At 40.2% G+C, this 16,539-nt stretch overlaps 1 protein-coding gene across 2 annotated transcripts in view; it reads right to left on the bottom strand.

Moving 5' to 3' along the window:
- PPP1R21 (protein phosphatase 1 regulatory subunit 21) overlaps positions 1 to 16,311 on the bottom strand; it is a 57,860-nt gene extending 41,549 nt beyond the window's left edge. The window contains exons 1-6 of one of the 2 annotated variants that reach the window (XM_079792159.1): positions 16,216 to 16,311; positions 8,272 to 8,340; positions 4,738 to 4,884; positions 2,550 to 2,651; positions 439 to 603; positions 202 to 260 (exon numbers count right to left, since the gene is read on the bottom strand). In XM_079792159.1, coding sequence (XP_079648285.1) covers positions 202 to 260; positions 439 to 603; positions 2,550 to 2,651; positions 4,738 to 4,884; positions 8,272 to 8,340; positions 16,216 to 16,272 — 599 coding nt within the window. In that variant the 5' untranslated portion in view covers positions 16,273 to 16,311. Of the gene's footprint in view, positions 1 to 201; positions 261 to 438; positions 604 to 2,549; positions 2,652 to 4,737; positions 4,885 to 8,271; positions 8,341 to 15,691; positions 15,995 to 16,215 lie in introns of those variants that run through there. The other variant, XM_079792160.1, reaches the window with a different exon arrangement.
- Between the last annotated feature and the right edge of the window lie 228 nt (positions 16,312 to 16,539).

Raw genomic sequence — 16,539 nt, 5'->3', positions numbered from 1 at the left:
CTATCTGCTATGGCCCAAAACATCTGCAGGCTGAGGACTAAGCCACTCTACCAAGAATGCATAAGGCCCCAGAGATAACAACTGAAAAGGACCCTGGAGATTACCTACTCCCGCCTCATTTCAAATGTGAGAAAATTAAGACACAGGAGCTGCTAAACCAAAACTCAGGTCTTCTGATTATTACTTCACGTTTCCACATACCAATCTTCTGTTCGTAGTCGACATTCCTTGGCCTCCTTTTCTAGAGCCTGAGATTTTACCTGAATTTTAGAAGAAAAAGAAAAGCAGAAGGGTAAGACTACAGATGAGAGCACACCTAGGAGACACTAAAGGCAACTCTCACCTTGAGGACTGACTTTATGTTCTATAAAGTACATAACCAATCTACAAAAGCCTGAACTATATCTTAAAGTGTTCTTACTTTAAGTTTAGGCTTACTTCTAGTTTGGCCTTGTCGTTCTGCAGTTTCTCAATGGTTTCCATGTACTTCCGTGTCAGGCCATCAACCACGGCTTGGTGCTGGGCCGTCTCCGTCTCCAGAGTGGCCAGCCGACTCCTCAGCTCTGCTTCCACATGCTTGTGCTGCTCATCGGCTTCAAAAAACTGAAAAGAAAAGATCATTTTCTCATCTCACAATATCCTAATATATACAAACTAGAGGTCCGGTGCACAAAATTCATGCATGGGGGTGGAAGGGTCCCTCAGCCCGACCTGCAACCTCTCGCAATCCGGGATGTTGCATGCACCAGTGGCCATACTTTTCATACAGGTGAAAGGCATCTTGCTATTGTATGGGCAGCTATATTTTTTTGCCCTGATTATAAAAAGTAGTACATAACATGATCCTTCTGAGGCAGTAGTACCCTTTTCCCCATCTTATGGGTGGAAAAACTGAAGCAGAGAGAAGTTAAGTAATTGGCTTTGTCACACAGTTATAAGTGTCAGAATCAGGGCTGACCACAAAATGTGCAAGCCAGAGTCCATGAATGTCATCGCTGCATCATCCTGTTTTTTCAGTGTTAGGGTAGCCTTGCCAGGTTTTAATTTTTAAATCTAAGAGAACGTTCCCAATATATAGGGTAGGGTCCTCAGGCCTGGCCGGTGATCAGGGCCAATCTGTGGGGCAACCAGTGGGCGGAGCGATCGGGAGGCCCCCGCTGGTACCCGCCTTGGCTGGCACTGCTGGTGGCCTCCCTCTGCAGGAGGCGACCAGCAGGCAATCAGGGGGTGACAGCGTCTGTTTGCCAGCTGGTCCCGCCCCCCCGATCACCCTGCCACCGCCACCGGTTGCCTCCTTCTTGGGGGGCAGACGCTCAACGCAGGAGCTGCCCTCAACCAGGGGCAGCTCCTGCGTTGAGCGTCTGCCTCCTGGTGGTCAGTACATGTCATAGTGACCGGTTGTTTCGCAGTTTGGTCAATTTGCATGTTAGGGTTTTATTATATAGGATGAAGAGAAAAACAACAGCAATGACTGTTCATTGAACAACTTCCACATGGTTCCATATGTTCATTATGCAAAACCCGCACAGGCATGATCTCACTGAATCCTCACAGTATGTCAGAGGTAGTGTTATCGTTAGCCCTCCTTTACAGATGGGGAAAGGAGTTTAAAGGAACTCTATGACTTGTCAAATGTCTCACAGCTAAAATGTGGTAGGAATGAGATTGGAACATAGGAGACCTACTCCAAAGGCTACACCTCCTTCCTCTCAGTCTCATGAATTTCTATTTCAATTTCTGGCACACAGATCATTCAACTGCCCAAGGTATAATGTTTCCACTGAGCTAATTTCCATAATTAAATAATCAAAATTCAAATAGATGGTTATTCCTAAAACAGGTAATGCTCTTTTTCTTAATAAAATCCAATACTAATTAGGAATACTTATCACAAAATGTACTAAAGTCAAAGGTTCATTTTTTTAACAATGTCAAAGACTGAGAATTAATGCATTATTTATTTTCACTGTTCGGTTATATTCATCATTTCACACACACACAAAAAAAAAATCAAGAAGCACAGTTGGATACACTACCCTTATATGACTCTTATAATATGCTGAAGGTCTGGAGGCAAATATTGATTATTTAACATTCCATAAAGACTTGAGGGCCTGCCATGAGTGTGACCCTGTTCTGGGGCTGGGTTTACAAAGCCAACATGGTCTATATCCTAACAGTCATTATAGACTAACAGGTGAACAGTAATAAATTAAAAGGCAAACACTACTTACTCATAAGCCCCCACCTAAATGATCCATCCAATCATTTCCTATGTAAAATAAATAGTGCTCAGTATATTTCTATACTGTCAAGTTATAAAGTTATTCTGCTATCCTCTAAACAAATGTATACTTCGAAACACACATCCATATTAAGATATGAGTGAGATGTAAGAAATTAATGGCAGTGACATATTACCTAAAAACCATAGGAAACATCAAAACACCCATACATACACAGAACACTCTATCTTGCTTTTTTTGTCATATTCTAGATCATTTGACCCATTTTTAAATTCATATAGGAAAACAGAAAGATCTTCTCACTTGTATGTGCAACCGCTCATTCTCTTCTATCTTCTTTTGCAGATCTTCATCAAAGACACTCTTCTGCTCTTGGCTCAACTGAGAAGAAGTATCTCCACTTTTCTGATGGAAAGAATAAGTTATGTCCACATAACTTTCATCCTTTAGAGAAATATCCTAAGGTACACAGATTCTCTATCACCTTAGTAGCTTGTCTCTTCTACGTGTTCACCATTCTCAAACAATCCTGCAAAAGGTATACAGTCCATCATTTAACTTTTCCTATGGAACTGCAAATATTGCAATGGGCAGGAAAGCTTAAAAAAGAGAGAGAAAAAAAAAAACAGATAAGGCTCACTATTCTTTACAGATGAATTCAGGAGTATTTCTGTTGGAAGACAGAGAAGACCCAAAAGCTAGTAATGTAAATATGCTAATAAATATCATTTTAATTTGTTTTTTGTTGTTTTTTTGTTTGGAAAATGAAAGTTTTAGCAATTCCATGATTCTGAGTTAAACTCCTCTAAGATATTGTAATAAGTTACTTAACATTCACAAAGATAAATTTATACAAAAGTTCACATAAATTTCTAATTAAAAAAACAAAGCTATTACAAACTGGAGAAAAAAGCTCAAAGACTATTTAAAATATCTTCCTTTTGCTTTTTTTTAATCAATATTAACTTTTCTACATAGAAGAATAGCGCTATTTAAAAGACCCAATAATGAACATTTGTTTTCATGGAATACAAGAACTGAGGGTATTCAAGGGTCAGCCTAACAATGAAACTGTGTTCAGACATCAGTCACCGCTCTTCTCTGTTTTTTTTGTCCCCTCACTCCTCACTTCAAATGAAATCACTTACTGATGCAATGTGAGCCAATGATTAGGAAACTCTTTGAAAATAGAGTAGCTATATTAAAAATATATTAAATATCCATCATGTTTGGGACATAGAGGTGCATAAGGAACTGCTGAATTACATACTCTGTGTCCTCAGTGTGTACAGATTTGGATAGGTTTAATTAACATGATTTCAGGAGTGTTACATCCAAACCTCTGCTAAACAGCCCTGGGAAGGGATCTCACTAATACGTGAAGCACATTTCAAGACAATGGCTATTCCTTCCCCAAGGGTCTTTCAGATTTTGCAGAGCATGTGTATTTTGACACAGTTTTCCCAAGTGATTCTACTACACACCTTTTTGTTTGCTCTGTTCCCATTTGAAAATTACCACTCTAGAAAATTCTTTCATGTCAAGGAAATGCATATGGAAAGGTACTAACATATAATTATGCGGATTGCCCATCATTTGGCAAATACAGTCCTAGGCACCTTTACATGATCCCATGATCACAACAAGAGTATCACCCCCATTTTGCTGATGGAGAAACTAAGGTTGCAAGACTTAACAATTTGCCTTAAGTCATAGACTATAAATGGCAGACAAAGGATCCAAGCTTGGGCTTTACTCCAAAGCCTGCGCTCTTCCTGCCACAGAGTTACTGTGGGTCTTCCTCTTCCCTCCTACAGCTCTGCTACTACTGCCTCACATCCACAATTTGGGGGTACTGTTCTATATACACACACACAACTTAAAGATTCAATCACTAGCCCTAACCCTTAAAAAAAAAAAAAAAAAAAAAAAAGCAACTTCTTAAAGTACCAGATCATCCATCTTACAGCAATAAGAATCTTTCTTCACCACATAACCATAACGGGCAAAGTTTTTTTTTTACATCTTTGGACAAGAATATCAAATTAGCCTCATAGGAATAAACAGTAAGAAAAAATCTATAGCAAACTTACAAGCCTAAGGTATGTAACTGCTACTTTCACATGAGCAGTTATACTTTGACAATGCTGCTTATTTTATTTGCCCTACCCTGAGTTAATGGCAACCTGGCATAACTGAAACATAATAATTTTGACTAATATGAGATATTCCTTTCATTTTTCTCAGCCACTTAAATAAAATAAGTGCATGTCTGCTCTTAATAAATTCTTTTAAACTCACATTCATCTGAAAATGCCTCTAATTAGTATATATTAATAGTAAATATCTGCTTTCTTGACCCGATATCCAGGTGTAATAATGGAACATTAGAGAATATGAAGGTGACAAATTCATCTGTTATAAGCAGGATGGCCTACAGATGTCTGTACCTAACAACAAGGTTACACTACCTTGCTTTTATCTGACTTACCTTGTTTTTCTTGCCTCGGGGTTCACTTAGAGCCAGTTCATCTTGAAGCAGTTCTACCCTCTTGGCAAGCTGCAGATTTCGAAATGTCAAACTGTCCATTTCCTGCTGTAGTTTTCTCAATGATTGATCCTTCATTTTCAGTTGTTCCTACATCAAAGTGAAAACAAACCATTCTTTATAATTTAGCCTGAAGATTTAAAAATAATGAAAAAAAAATTATTCTTGTTTCACCAAAATATAATCAAAACCTCTTGCTTTAGGGAATTCAAGTTGTATGTTCATCATTCCAATTCCTACGTTTTTAGCTCTGTTTTGTGACAAAATCATTTTCTGACCAAACCAAGTAAATCCTCCTATCTAATAATAGAGTAACATGTAAATTACCATCACTCCGCTACGTCCACGATTGGGCGGCGGGAGGCTGGGGGCGGGACTCGGGGTGGCCTATCCAGCCATTGAGAGGCACGGATCCGCTGCCACTGACAGGGGCTACCCTGCTGTTGAGAGGCGCAAGGGGCGGGACTCCTGCCCCCTGCGCCTCTCAACGGCCAGATCCGCGGCCGCTGAGGGGGCCTGCCATGGACACCCAGCTGCACCTCTCAACGGCAGGGTAGCCAGGTGTCCACGGCAGCCCCCCTCAGCGGCCGTTGAGAGGTGCAGGGGGCAGGAGTCCCGCCCCCTGCACCTCTCAACAGCAGGGTAGCCCCCCTCAGCGACCGCGGACCATCAAAAGTGGGGGAGCTGGGTGCCTGTCTGCTCCAGCACCAGGCCTTTCAGAAGCCTCCGGCTCAGCGAGGAGGCACCCAGCGGACAGGCACCCAGCTCCACCGCAAAAAGCGAAAGCGTGTAGGGGACCCTACACGTGCATGATTCAATCATGCACTGGGCCTCTAGTTTAAAAATAAAGAGGATCTATACTAAATAACAAGATAGTCATCAACTTAAAGTAAAATATCCATAATTATTTGTTGTCATATAATGTTATATATGTGTCTGGCAGTGAGGAGACACAAAGCCTGAGACTACAATTTTATAAACTTGAATTTTTAAAGAGAACCTCCGACTCAACTGATGATGTCCTTCAGTAAACAAGAACAGCCAGAAGTGTATTTGCATTCATGTTTCCTTTAAATCCTCCCTGAATTTAAGTCAATCCAAATGAAGTCTTTTTAATACACTTAATTTTATTTTAAACTATTCTGATTTGTCAGAGATAAAAATCACTATTATCCTAACACAAAAATATTTTCAGCTGCTGTTCCTCTTAAGTTTAGTGAAAGTAGAAACAAAATCTAAACACGACATATCTTCTGCTGACCATTCTGTATTGTTTATACCATAATAGGGTAAGAAAATGGGGAAAATAGAAAAATATTTAGTTTCACTCTATTTTTTAAAAAATATTATTCTAACTACATTTTATTTATGATGTTCTGACAACACTGTGTTCACTGGTAATCAAACACAGATGGCCAGATGCTAATGTATATTTAAAGAACTGTACTTTTATTACTTTCACTTTAAAACCACTATAAAGCTAAGAAGAGGTCAAGTTTTAATGAATAGGTGATTTAAGTCTATTGAAACAGCAAACTAAAAACCATAGGCTGGTGCCTGCAGTCTATTGACATTATTTATATGCTGAGAGCAGGGCTAGAGTGATAAAATAATGTGTTTCCAATAAGTAGAAAAATATTGTTCTTTTCTATTGTTTGTTTAGTAGCACTTTTCCTTTTAATGGTAAACTTAGTTCTACCCCATGTCCAAATTATCATATGTTTCAAATTAAAGAAATTCAAATCAATGAAAGTATATTGTATCCACAACTCATTGAGGCAAAACCAATATAATCAAAAGCCTACTATAACAAAAGACATCCTAACATTCCTATTGAGTGAAAAACAAACTGTCATTCTTACTGTAATTATAATGACCAGTGCACTGAATAGTAAAACAAAAGTAATTTCTTTACATTCTTATAACAAATCAGTAGTTGACAAATGCTCTAACTCCATTATCCAATCATTAATTTCAGAAGACAGCTCTCCCGACCTCTCTGTAAATCCTAGTTTGTGCAATGGGGATGATGACAATGTTATGTGCCCTCACAGAGTTAATGAGGAGCTTATGGATATAATGAGCTCATGGAGTTAACTGAGTTAACTGAGCTCATGGATAGAATGTATTTAACAAAATGCCCGACACACAGTGAGTGCTCGGTAAATACAACCTGCAGTCAACACTACCACAGTCACCACCATCACCATTACCACAGAGTTAATCAAACATGACCAGCAACAGGAGAGTGTCTAACCAAGAGTGGGCTACAAAATCAAGCTAGGAAATACTTTCCCCAGAACAGGTTTTAAACATCATTAGGAGAGATACTATCATTTCTTCAATGATTTAGGCAAAATAATAACTTGACTAACAAATTCTGACGATAAAGCTTATTTTTAATCGTCTTGACTTGGGCACAGAGCGCTTTGGAAGCGTGGGTAAGGCATCCTGAACCATCTCAGCCCCTGAGGAGGGGGCACTCTCAAAAGACAGCCTTCTCTAGTGTAGGGTCCAACAATGGCTAAGTAAGAGGACATGCTTCTGAGTCTCAGTTACCTGAATGGAAACTATTTAGGCTATGTTACTGGTTAGGGGCTACTCCAGAAAGAGGTAAGGGTAAAGGGAATCCTAATCCCTTTGGTCTAAAGAAGGATCAAGGAAGAGAGCAAAAGAATGAGGTAGGCAGTATAAAGGTGTGGACAAAAGTAGGTTTACAGTTGTAATACAAATACATAATACAATAATTAATAAATAAAAATACAAGAATAAACTGTTTCAGGTGCTCACAACTGTAAACCTACCTTTGCCCATGCCTGTGCTTAACTGAAACTCAGCCAAGAAAGAATCCATATCCTGGAATTAATTTATCCAATTAAAAATATCACTAAGCAATATTTATTACATACCAACTAGGATAAGGCAGAAACAAATTCCTTCTTCTACTACATATTTCTCCTTCAGTTAACAAAGGTGCTAATGTTCAAATGTATCATCATGCAGAGTGTCCTGATTAACACAGGTTAATATTATTAAAAAGTTCAACCCAAAAGCAAGATGGATGGACTAAATGATTCACACTTTCAAATCCATTTATTAGGGAATAACCATCTGCTGAATGCTGGGGATATAAATATAAATGTGACATGGCCCTCCTCAGAGTTCTGTCAGTGATCAAAACAGATAAGAAGCCCTATTAATTCAAATGCCAAATAAAGGCCTTGAGGTAGAAGAGAAATGCATTAAAGTCAAAGGATACATTTTTAAAATGTTTAGCTAAGGAAATCAAAGCACATAATATTCACACTGAAGGAAGTGAGAAAGTTCAACACACCAAAAAAACTGTATTACTCATCACTATTCCTAGTGAATTAGTGTCAGAGTTGGGACTTTAACCCACAAAATCAGCTAAATTCCCTACTTTAAGCAACACCAAACATTCACTTAACCTCACAATACAAATATCCTGTTGCATACCTTTAAAGCAGCAGAATTTGCTTGTTCATCCACAACACCTTTTTTCAGGACCTGATTCTGAGCCCGAAGCTGCAAACAGAATAAGCAATAGTTAATTTTTAATTTAAAGCAATCATTTGTAGCAAAAAAAAATTTTTTAAATCGCCATTACTTTACAGGAATCATATCACTGAGGAACTATCTTCTCATGTATATATGAGAACAAAAATATTAGCCCAGAGAGGATAGTAGGTATCACCATTCTGCCACTTTTCAGTGGCTAGGCTGCCCACTGATATAAAACACATAATCTGTGGCAAAATTGAGACTAAATCCCAGGTCCCTCAACTTCCAGCACGTGGTTCTTTCTAAGAAACCAAGTCGCCTCCCTAAATAAAAACTACTACTTTCCTTGAAACTCTGGCACACCATTCATATGTAAAATATATACAATTGGACCAATTACGGAATAATAAATCTACAGAAAATCAAAGTGTAGGACATCAACATACCCAGCAGGACTCTGTGCCTAATATTGCAAGCATCATTAAGAATGCAAACCTGCTATCAGGCATCAGCTGAGGCAGTGTACCAAAAGCAACTAAGAAGCAGACTCAATTTAGAAGCAGCTAACATCTGAATGCTCGTTACATACCTGCACTGTCCTAAGAGTTTTACTTATATTACTTCATTAAACCTCACAACCCTATGAAGCAGGTACTACAGGGTGGGACAAAAGTAGGTTTACAGTTGTTCACATGGAAAACAATGCAATAGTCAATAAATAATAATACAAGAATAAACTGTGTTTCATGTTCTCACAACTATAAACCTACTTTCACCCCACCCTGTATATTATCTCCATTTTATAGATGAGTGCCATCCCAATACACCAAGGTTGCGGGTTCGTTCTCTGGTCAGAGCACATATAAAAAGCAAACAATGAATGCATAAATAAGTAGAACAACAAATGGATATTTCTCTCTCTCCCTTTCTTCTTCTTTTCATAAAAATGAATAAAAGTTTTTTTAAAAAGCGGTCCCTGTTTTCAAAGAGCTTATAATTTAAAAAGAAGGATGAAAGATAACTAGCAATCCTAGTATTTTCTGCTTTAAAAAAAGAAAAGAAAAAGCAATATAATCATTAAATTCTCTAGAACAGGGATTGGCAACCTAAGGCCCATGGACCAAACTGGCCTGCAGCCTATTTTAAAGTTTTACTGGAACACAGCCACACTCATTATTTACGTGTTATTGATGATGGCGCTTGAGCTACAATGACAGACACGAGTAGTTAAGAACTGTGTGGCCAGAGCCTAAAATATTTGCTATTAGGCTCTTTCCAAAAAAAGTTTGGGGACCTCTGCTCTAGAAGTTCAGAAGAAGGAAATACCACTTTAATATTGACTTCCATCATGCATTATTTTATTTTTTAAGCAATATCAACATTTTCTCGGGTAAAGTGTTATTTAGGTAACAAAATTCAAAAAAATACTTTCAAACCCAGTTAGCCAAAAGGCAGCACTACTACTTGGGTATCTAGGTTTCATTTCATACCCGTGTCCTAACTTTGATCTATGCTATCTTCTTGGTGTGGTATTTAGAAGCTCCTAGTGACTGCTTTAAAGGCTGGAGATGAAGCTTGAAGTCCACTGAACTGTAAGTTTTCTGTAGGACCAGAACTACAGCAATAAAATAAAAAAATGATTACAATGAAAAATTATTTGAATTTTCCTTTTGAAAATATTGTTTGCTAAATTACAAATAATTCAAACATGGTTTCAATGAAACTGCTTAATAGAAAATGCAGCTTTTAGAAATATTTATCTAAAATACCTTTCTATTATTTAGTAGGTAGAAAAGGATGACAATGATAAACGACATACTCCATTGCTATGTTAATTACACTTTGTAGCATTTGGCATCTTCCTGCATTTCCGCATCACTACTGCCACACTTCTGCATACTGAACCAGCAGCCTGCCAAAGGCTCGCACTGCTGTGATCAGTCTGGTCTTTTAGAATCTACTTCTCCTCACCAGCCTTTTCCACAGTGGGGAGGCAAATGCAGATTGTTCCTGTTTTAGAAATAGATACAACATCACCAATGGTCCTCCGTTAGGACAGGAAAACCCTCCAGAAGGTGATGTTGCTAGTTTCCAGCGGCTGTGCACCTAGCTCTTCCATTCCATTCAGCAGAGGAACAATACCTCTGAACCCCATCTCTGAAGCCCTCTTAGTCCTTTTGCACCTCATTTGTCATGGTTTTGTAATCTGATTACTCTGAAAGCACAGCCCTTCCTCATAGTGACCAACCAAATTCCAGCTGTTCTTCTAGGAGTTTACTTCCTACCTCTGGTCCTACTTCCCCCATAAATTTTTCCTAACCACTCCCTGTGCTCCCAGTATGATCCACAGTGAGCCTGCCCCTTAGTTTCCTTGGCACTTACTAGTATAGTAACAAGGCACCTCTTATTAAACTGTCCAGTTTTAATTTTACTTTTAAAGTAGTAAATTTTACATTTATTAATTCATGTGTGATTTATGATTAATTTATTATTTCTCTACTCATCTCCCATCTGCCAACTCAACTGTCCTTCATGGTAGAGACTACGGTATAATTCCTTGTATCTCCAGACTACAATGAAAGATCAATGCTAGGAATAGAGAAGGCACTCAAATTTTTAAACAATCAAATTAAATACTGTATGCAAACGGTGTTTAAATGTAATGCATTATACAATTACAAGGGACTGTCATTACTTTAGCAGTCCCTAAGACCCTTCTCCAAACGATTTGAACCTCAAGTTCCTATTGGACACCAAGCAGTCTCAAAATCCTTGAGCCTAACTCTTCAATGACCAGTCCTAGGTAACTTTGGACCTGTCCTTGGTAACTCTGGTTCTGGAACAGCTAGGCCTGAGTCAGGCTTATCACAAAGCTGTTTTACCAAGGGCAGAGATGTAGTGGTGATCTCTCTCATGCCACTTTGACAATCTGGGGTGAGATAACTGGCCCAAGATTCGGGATTTACTATCTACAATCACAAACTGTTGGAAGAGTTTGTGGGGAAAGAGAGACAATCATCTATATGCATTTCTCATTTAATCCTCAACAATCTTCTGTGTCAGAACCACTCTCACATAGCTATTTTCATACAGTGGGCATTTTAAGACTTATACATGTTGTACAACCCTATAAAAACAATCTTTAAACATATATATAGCTTTTTTTTTTTCATTACAAGTGAATGTGTGCAATAGACAACGTGGAGCCCATTCCTAGCTTTACCAAAACCTTCATTTGCAGCTTCAGAATACTAAAGTCATTTGCAGACCCCAGCTACAGTAACTCTAGCCTTGATAATCACTAAAATTCCTTTCAGAGCAGAACCTGAGGCCCCACCCGACTTACCAAACCAGAATCTGCAATTTAGCAAGGTCTTCAGGTGAGTCACATAGATTTTTACATCTGTGATGCTCTAATCTAGGGGCTAAGCTGTCACTGTCCAGCATGTGCCTACCTAAATTATTTGAAATTAAATAAAATCTAAAAACTGAGTTCTTCAATGGCACTAGCCACATTTCAAGTGCTCAACACGCCCACATGGCTAGTGGTTACCCTACTGTACAGCATGGATGCGGAACATTTTCATTCTTGTGGAAAGTTCCATCGGATAACACTGAACACAAACAAGGCTGTCTCCCAATCCAACTTTAGAGTCAACCCTACACATCAGGGTGGGGAAAAGCAAGTTGATATTCGATTTTAATCCAATGCAGCTCCTGAGCCTATTTCTCTTACAGGAAGAGTCAATTAATCAGGTTTCCAGGCCCCACTATCTGGAAAGCAAACACACAGAATCACAACTGACCTTCTCCCAATATGAGTAGCTCTATACTAACAGCATAAGTCTGTAAATTTCCTAAAGACAATATCCTGCATAACTAAAAGAAGCATCAATTGCCAAATAAACTGTTCAAGAAATAATGGATGTTTGGTTTTCCCACTGGTTGCCAATTGCCTCGAAAAGAATTTTTAAAAGATGAGACTGCTATCATTCCTTGAGCAACAGTTCTCAAACTCTGGTGTGCATCCAAATCACCAGAGAGGTTTGTTACAACACAGACTACTGGGCCTGACCACCAGTTTCAGGTTCAGTGAGTTCAGGTTTGACCCAAAAATTTATTTCTATTTCTAACCCTTTCCCAGATCTAAGGATGCTGATGCAAGGGTTGCACTTTGAGAACTACTGACCCAGAGGAACACAACATGGTACCAGGCAAGAGTGCCCCTGCAAAGAAAGCAGATTGAATTCCATGATGAGATATACCAGAGCCTCAGAAGCACAGCAGGCCATGGAAGAAACACCAAGACATGGTCTTCTTTGATTCTTCAACAGTGCAGCAACTAAGGCTTTGATTAGCTTTCCCTCACATCTCAAAGAGGTAGCCTCCATCTATTACCTGTTAATTTCAGAAACCTCTGAAAATCAGCTTCTACACATCTTTCTCCTCCACTAAACTCTATAAAACCTGAAATTTTATAAGTTTCCAGTGATGCTCTCTTAATTGCCCAAACTACTAAGGTCTTAATGTCCACTTTTACGTTATGGTTTAGCATCCTGTCTGACTCAGCAATTCTCATCTGCTTTGGCCTCCACGGTTGACCTTTTATCTAACCAAACTCTCAATCTCTTTAGTGGGAGCTCCTCAGACTGTATTTTTCTTCTGAAGAGGAAAGACAATTATGACCATGATTCTTAACTAAGCAATGGGCTCCTTCCAGGAACACAGGCTGAGATCTAATTTATATAAGAATGAGAAGATTCTGTAAATGTCCTTGGATTAGGAATCTTGTTTGTTCCTCTCTTGATATGTAGGCTTCCTTCTACAGAATAAGAGGAAATGTTGTTGTTTTTTTCTTTGTAAACTAACTGGATTTCAACATCAGCCCACAATTTCTCCACCAGGGAAGGTAATAAGAAGGTAGAATACCCCTTCCATAGGAACAGGGTTGAAGATAAGCATAGATTTTATCCAGAAATTGCTTGGCACTAGAACTGACAGGAAATAAAAAACAAATGAAATCTTTAGACCAATCTCTGTTCTCTGGTGTTCTGAAATTAAATAAAATCTAAAACTGAGTTCTTCACATTAAAATTAAAAGGATGAAAAATGGTCTGGCCCAATAGGAGAGAATATCTCAAGTCCGGGCAGACCTGTTAGTCTTCTTAGCATCTCCTCTTCTTATCACGTCCTTCCTAGAGATGTTCCCCAAATAATCTACCTAAAGTGTTCTACCCTGATTCACTCTTATAGTTCAACTATCATCTTTATGGGAATTATTCCAAAAGTCCTGGCCTTTGTCCTGACTTTTAGCCAGTCCATCTCCACTAGAAATTTTCTCCAATTACCCCAAAATCAATCACCTCAAACCACTATATGAATAAGATAACTTTAACGTGCCTTCCAGCCCAAAAATTCTATGATTGCATCCAAACGTTAATCCACCCCTTCATTTCAAATTGGCTGGCCTTTCTGCCCACCCTCCTCTGTCAGTGGCAGTCATGTTCCCTCATCTCAGAACTTCAGGGTCAACCCTCAGTCTTCTTCCCTCACTTACCATGTCCCACAGAATGAATAAGACACAAGGATGAGCCCTGACCAGTTTGGCTCAGTGGATAGAGCATCAGCCTGCGGACTGAAGGGTCCCGGGTTCGATTCCGGTCAAGGGCATGTACCTTGGTTGTGGGCACATCCCCAGTGGGGGGTGTGCAGGAGGCAACTGATGGATGTTTCTCTCTCATCGATGTTTCTAACTCTCTGTCTCTCTCCCTTCCTCTCTGTAAAAAAAAATCAATAAAATATATTTTTAAAAAAAAAAGACACAAGGATGAGCACCTCATACATTCTTCATATCCATCATAAGTTTAGTGCTATGCGAAAAGCTGTCACTCAGCAAAGAAGCTAAAAAGTATTTTTAACTGTTATTCCTAAATCTAGGCCCCTTCTTCATCTCAACTGTCACTATCTTTATTTAATTCTATATTACTCTCCCTCAAACTATTCCAACAGCCTACAATCTGGTCTTCTTTTCACCAATCTTTCCCTACTTAATCCATTCTCCAAATAGTTACCTTTCCTTCCTGAAAGTGATATTATGCCCCTGTTTAAAAACATTTGATGTTTCTCCATTACTCAAAAACTAAAGTTCAGACTTCTTATCTAACATCCACAACCCTTCATGATCGGGTCCAAATTACCTCTCCAACCATATTTCACCACTCTCTATCGTGAAACTTAGTGTGCTTTCATGTCAGCGAACATAGCCTTTCCCCTTTGCCTGGAATGCTACCATCCTTCCCTCCCTCTTCCCTACTCCCCAATCTCATAACTTCTACTCTCACCCTCCATCTCTTCTGTGCACCCACTGAACTAACGCTTGTCATAGTGTATTATAATTACGTACAATGTTTGAACATTCTATTAAAGGGCTCTCCTTAAGCTGGAACTCTGCCTCACTCGACCAACTCCGGCAGACTGTTTGCAAGGGGGCACATTGTAAGTGTCTGTTGAATGAAATAGCTTAAATGTCTAAAAGAACAAACTATTTCCAAGTTTTTATTACTTTCTTTGGGAGTTTATACAATTTTTCAGCAATGCAGTCATTGCTCAAAACATTTTTTGGGGGGAAAAAAACACACATTTTTTGGAACTGCCTTCTGAGCTTGTTTACTCTCTGGAGAAGAAAATCAGTCCCCTTACTTTATACTCATGAAACATCTTTCCCCAAAATAGTAGAGTCAAGTTTGTATACTATTGCCATCCTCCACCCATCCCACTTCATCATATGGATTTGTTCCAAGCAACTTCTGGCCCTTTCAAACAAGAAAATATTCCTTCAAAGGATGAAAACTCATCACTGACACTGTGCCACAGGCGCTTAGGACAATTTCTAACGGAAATGCCAACGGTAGCACTGCTGGAGTAAGTGTGGTATCTCAAAAGGCTCCCCCCATTGGATGGTGAAAAGACTAGTGTGTATGTTTAGGCATGGGTTTTATTTTTTCATTTCACCTTGCTGAGTATTTGTTAAATGAAATCATAAGAAATAAATGTGTCTCAGTTTCTCCAAATTGTAAAAAGGTGCCCAAGTCTTTCCATTGCCACCAAGAATGCCACGATCATTGGAAACTAAGCTTAATGACTATTAAATCGATTTCCATAGATGTAAGATTCCGCTTTTATAACTTCATTAGAATATTCTGAAAGCAGAAACGCCCTCCCCAGAAGCAGCCCTTTTCCTAAGAAAGGATTCCATCATTTAAAAGACTTATACCATAAACACGACAAAAGGCATATTTCAACCTGTACTGAACACCTGCTGGGTGCCCTGCCCCGCTCCAGGTGACTGAGAGAAAAGAGGGGAAAGGACACAGACCTGGGATTCAAGCTTTCAAAATCACTTCCACACGTCTTGCTAAATCACTGAATATATAGTAACCACCATGCCTGGTGAAGCAGTTTACACGCATGACTCTATTTTCCCTCCCGAATTGAATGGGGGCAGATGTATCTCTTTCTCCTCATGTTATCCCTGCGGAAAGAGAGAAAGCTTGATCGTCCCCATCACGGGGCTAGGAAAATTGAGGAAGCAGCACCCTCCGGCCAGCACCAGAGGCAGAAGACAGGATTTCTGACATCCAGTCCTAAGCCCGCTAGTTCAGTTAAAAGGAAGAATCAAACTCCAGCTCCTCCCCGCAGAAGCCCACACGACCCAGACACCGCCCCGCTCCATCTCCTGGGAGCTGCAGGTGGAGGCTCGGTAATCGTGGACAGATGAGGCGAAGGAGAGAGGTGGGGTGCGCTCGCGTGACCCCTCCGCGGTACCCCCGGTCCCGACAAGTCAAGGCAACCCGAGGCCGCAGGGCCGGGGACCCCCTCATCCCCGCCCATGATGGGTACCTTCGAGTACTCCTGAGCCAGCTTCTGGTACTTCCCCTGCAACTCTGCGGAGGCCATGGCCTCCCCCGCCCCGTCCAGGCCAGGCTGCCCAGGCCGTTCAGCCCCGCCTCCCACCCACAAACCCCTACACGCTCCCGTGTAGGGCTCCGCCAGCGCCAGTCCGCTTGGCCACCACCGCGCCTCCTCCTCCTCCTCCTCCTCCACTTCCGGGTTCGCCCAGGGGCGGGGCGACCGTCGGGGGCGGGGCCACGTCTTTACGTCACCGTCCCACCCTCCCGCGCCCGAGCACATGCGCGCGCAGCCTCGCTGGCTCTCCTGGGTTCG

The sequence above is a fragment of the Cnephaeus nilssonii genome, assembly GCF_951640355.1.
Source record: "Cnephaeus nilssonii genome assembly, chromosome: 15".
In the NCBI taxonomy this organism is placed as follows: domain Eukaryota; kingdom Metazoa; phylum Chordata; class Mammalia; order Chiroptera; family Vespertilionidae; genus Cnephaeus; species Cnephaeus nilssonii.
Note: the sequence above shows the minus strand (reverse complement) of the source record. Positions and strands in the feature narration are given on the sequence as shown.